Below are 3012 nucleotides of genomic sequence, written 5' to 3' on the forward strand. Positions count from 1 at the left end.
TAGCATGGGGTACCTAATAAAGTGGCCGGTGAGTGTACAGTAACAGTCATGCAAAATTTCCCCACTTTCCTTGATGGGCCCCTGGCTGGTCCCCTACAATTCCTTTTTAAACATCTAAAATATTGTCATGATATGTGTACATTAAGACCTAAAGAGAAGCGTCATCTCCTGGTCAGACCCTTAATTCAGTGAAAGGGTGGAGTCAGAGTAGAAAAATATGCACGCCCAGAGGGCGGCTTTTGACTGGCTGCTACTGGATTTGGACAAACAGGTTTCACAGGATACTTCAGTACGAAGTTATTTAAAATTTGAAGAAAAGAAATGAGGAAAATAAATCATGAACATTTCTTTTAAAGGTAATAAAGGCAGAAAAAAATGTGTTTTTATCCCATTTGAAATGTCTAAAAAGTCACATAATATCAGGTGCACAATATTAAAAGAACACTCTGGGAGGGGTGGGGGGCACCATGCTGAGGTCCAATAAGCTGCCTGAGGCTTTCAAGATGGTGAGAGATTCAGACAGGTATGTAGAAAACCAGAAGCCCATTTTTTCTGTATCAATATGCTGAACGATAACTATAGAGCCTAAAGGACGACATTCAGTGAAGGTGCTAAGGAGAGAAATGTCATCTATACTGAAAACATGACAGCCAGACTCGAATTTGGATGAGAGAATGAAGGCAAAGCAAAGGAGGTTTGACATAATGTTCACCAGACGGATTTATCTAAAATGTAAATACTCTAACAAAATCAAACAGCATTTCAGAAATTAAAAAAAATACAACTAATTACTTTAAAGCATGGAAGTCATGCTTGGGGATGATATGGGGATCGGCCACTTCCCCTTTACAGAACCAACCACCGATTGATTTATATATATGTGTGTATATATGTGTATAGATATGTATATATATATGCATATATATATTTGTATATGTATGTATATATATGTATATTTGTTTATGAGAGTCATGGGTATTTGTTGATGCAATTACATTATTTCTAAGAGCTTTACAAGGGCTTTAAAAAGCATGAAATTAGAGCCACTCATTCCTGTAAAAACCTTGTGTTCCTCTGCGTAAAAGTGCTTTTAGTCAAAGAGCCTTAGCAGCACAGCAGATCATGAGTAGAACTCTGTTCCTCAGAACATCAGAGAACTTACAACATTCACAAAAAGGATCTAGAAAACTGGCTCATAACACATCAGTCATGGCAGCATTAGATGAAGGTCTTCCATTGACAAACCAGGCTGCCACTTGTGTGTGTGTGTATATATATATATATATATATATATATATATACAGAGAGAGAGAATGTTTTGAATGTTTTATTCTATGTTATTAACCTAAAATTTGTGGTCAATCGAACATTAATTCTGTATTTTTAAACAAGTTTTGAAGAGTTATAATTTTTATTTTTATTTTTTTTATATATATGTTTGTGTTTTTCAATGTAAAAATTCTTACTGTTGTGTTTTTAAGGTAGACAATTTTCAGATCAGTCCAGGGAAACATGAAAAATTGCCTTTTGGCTAATTCTGGTGCATTTTGCAGGAAAGCTTGTTAATGCACACAGTCCCTGTCAAATAAATAAATCTAAAATCATGAGATGTATCTCGAAAGCTCGCTTCAAACATGTTTAGACTCAATAATTTAGTGGCGTTAGTTAGTTTAAAGTATTTTTTACTCGTATTGGAACCAAAGCTGACTCTTTAGGCACTGATGCCAGAAGTAAACTGGACTTTCTGCAGCCTAGACTTCCAAACCAGATCAGCACCAAACTGCAGGTATAGTTAGTCAGGTCAGTTTGAAACCAGAGACAGTCACCACCTCACTCACCGGATGAGCACAGACACCCCCACATCCTCACAGTTCTTGTAGACGTGCCCCCACGTGTCCTGGATGATCTCCCTCTCAGAGTCGGACAGAGGCTCCGTGCGCTCTGGACGGTCCTCGCAGTCCCCCCCTTGCCCCCCCAGCAGCTGTGGAGGCGGCGGAGGCGGCGGTGGAGACTCCCTCCGAGACATCCTCCTGCGGCGCAGCAGCCCGGAGTCTCCAAGCAGCGCCCGGGGGAGGTAGGGAGCCAGGGAGGGGGGGAGGGAGATTGAGAGCTGCGACCCCACGGCGGGAGCTGGGAGGAGAGTCGGGGTGAGAAGAAGGAGCAAAGGAGATGAAGAGAAGGAGCGGGAGAGGAAGGAGAAGAGAGAAGCCAGAGAGAGAGATCCCAGCTAAGAAGTAGAAGGAGAAAAAAGAAGCTCCCAGCTGCCACCCAAGCAGATCTGACTCCCAGGTCTCCCTCACTCACTGGTCGTCTCTCCAACTAACTTAATTCTCCCACTTATCTCAGAAGCCCTCTTCTCCCCACCTCTCTTTCCTGTCTCCCTGCGTCCCTCAGTGAGGGAGATGCTTGTCAGTGGTGCTGATGTTGCTCTCCCGTCACTTCTCCTCTGCCTGTGATCCCCCGCTCCTGCTGAAGGAGTCTGTGGTGTGTTTGTTAGAAGGACCTGATGGAATGAGAGCAGGGTAGGGAGAAAAACAGAGAGAGACAGAGGGGAGGAGAAAACTGGAGATAAAAAAAAAAAAAAGACTGAGGGGGAGAGCATGGAGGGCTCCTGGCAACACTCTGCTCCCCACACGCATGGATCAGGCATTTGTCAACATATTGATAAATCAAACCACTGAGCATTCAACTTCATTTCTTTAGCATAATTTGTTTAAAAAAGAGACGAGAAATTTTCTTGTGAATCAGTTTTTTTCACAGAACGTTTTATTGGGATTTTAGACCATTTAGTCCATAATTGTGCAAAAGGTTTAAGGTTTCAATTTTGTTTCGATCATAAAAATCTGAAAAACATGGCCTGCATTTTTCCTTTAAAGTCGTAGGGAAGTCAAATTTAAATGTCAAATTATTCTGGCTTAAACATGTATATAAATGTACTCTTTATCAGAACATATTGTCCCAAAATTTAGAAAATTTCTATTTAAAAAAAGAAAATCTTGTCTTAAAATATGT

The 3012-nt window shown here is 40.9% G+C and overlaps 1 protein-coding gene across 1 annotated transcript in view; it reads right to left on the bottom strand.

The window, feature by feature from the left end:
* LOC107102780 (cytoglobin-2) overlaps window positions 1-2482 on the bottom strand; it is a 36675-nt gene extending 34193 nt beyond the window's left edge. The window contains exon 1 of the mRNA XM_015402208.1: window positions 1839-2482. Coding sequence (XP_015257694.1) covers window positions 1839-2026 — 188 coding nt within the window. The 5' untranslated portion in view covers window positions 2027-2482. The remainder of the gene's footprint in view (window positions 1-1838) is intronic.
* Between the last annotated feature and the right edge of the window lie 530 nt (window positions 2483-3012).

This window comes from Cyprinodon variegatus, unplaced genomic scaffold, assembly GCF_000732505.1.
Source record: "Cyprinodon variegatus isolate N-32 unplaced genomic scaffold, C_variegatus-1.0 Scaffold1318, whole genome shotgun sequence".
Classification (NCBI taxonomy): domain Eukaryota; kingdom Metazoa; phylum Chordata; class Actinopteri; order Cyprinodontiformes; family Cyprinodontidae; genus Cyprinodon; species Cyprinodon variegatus.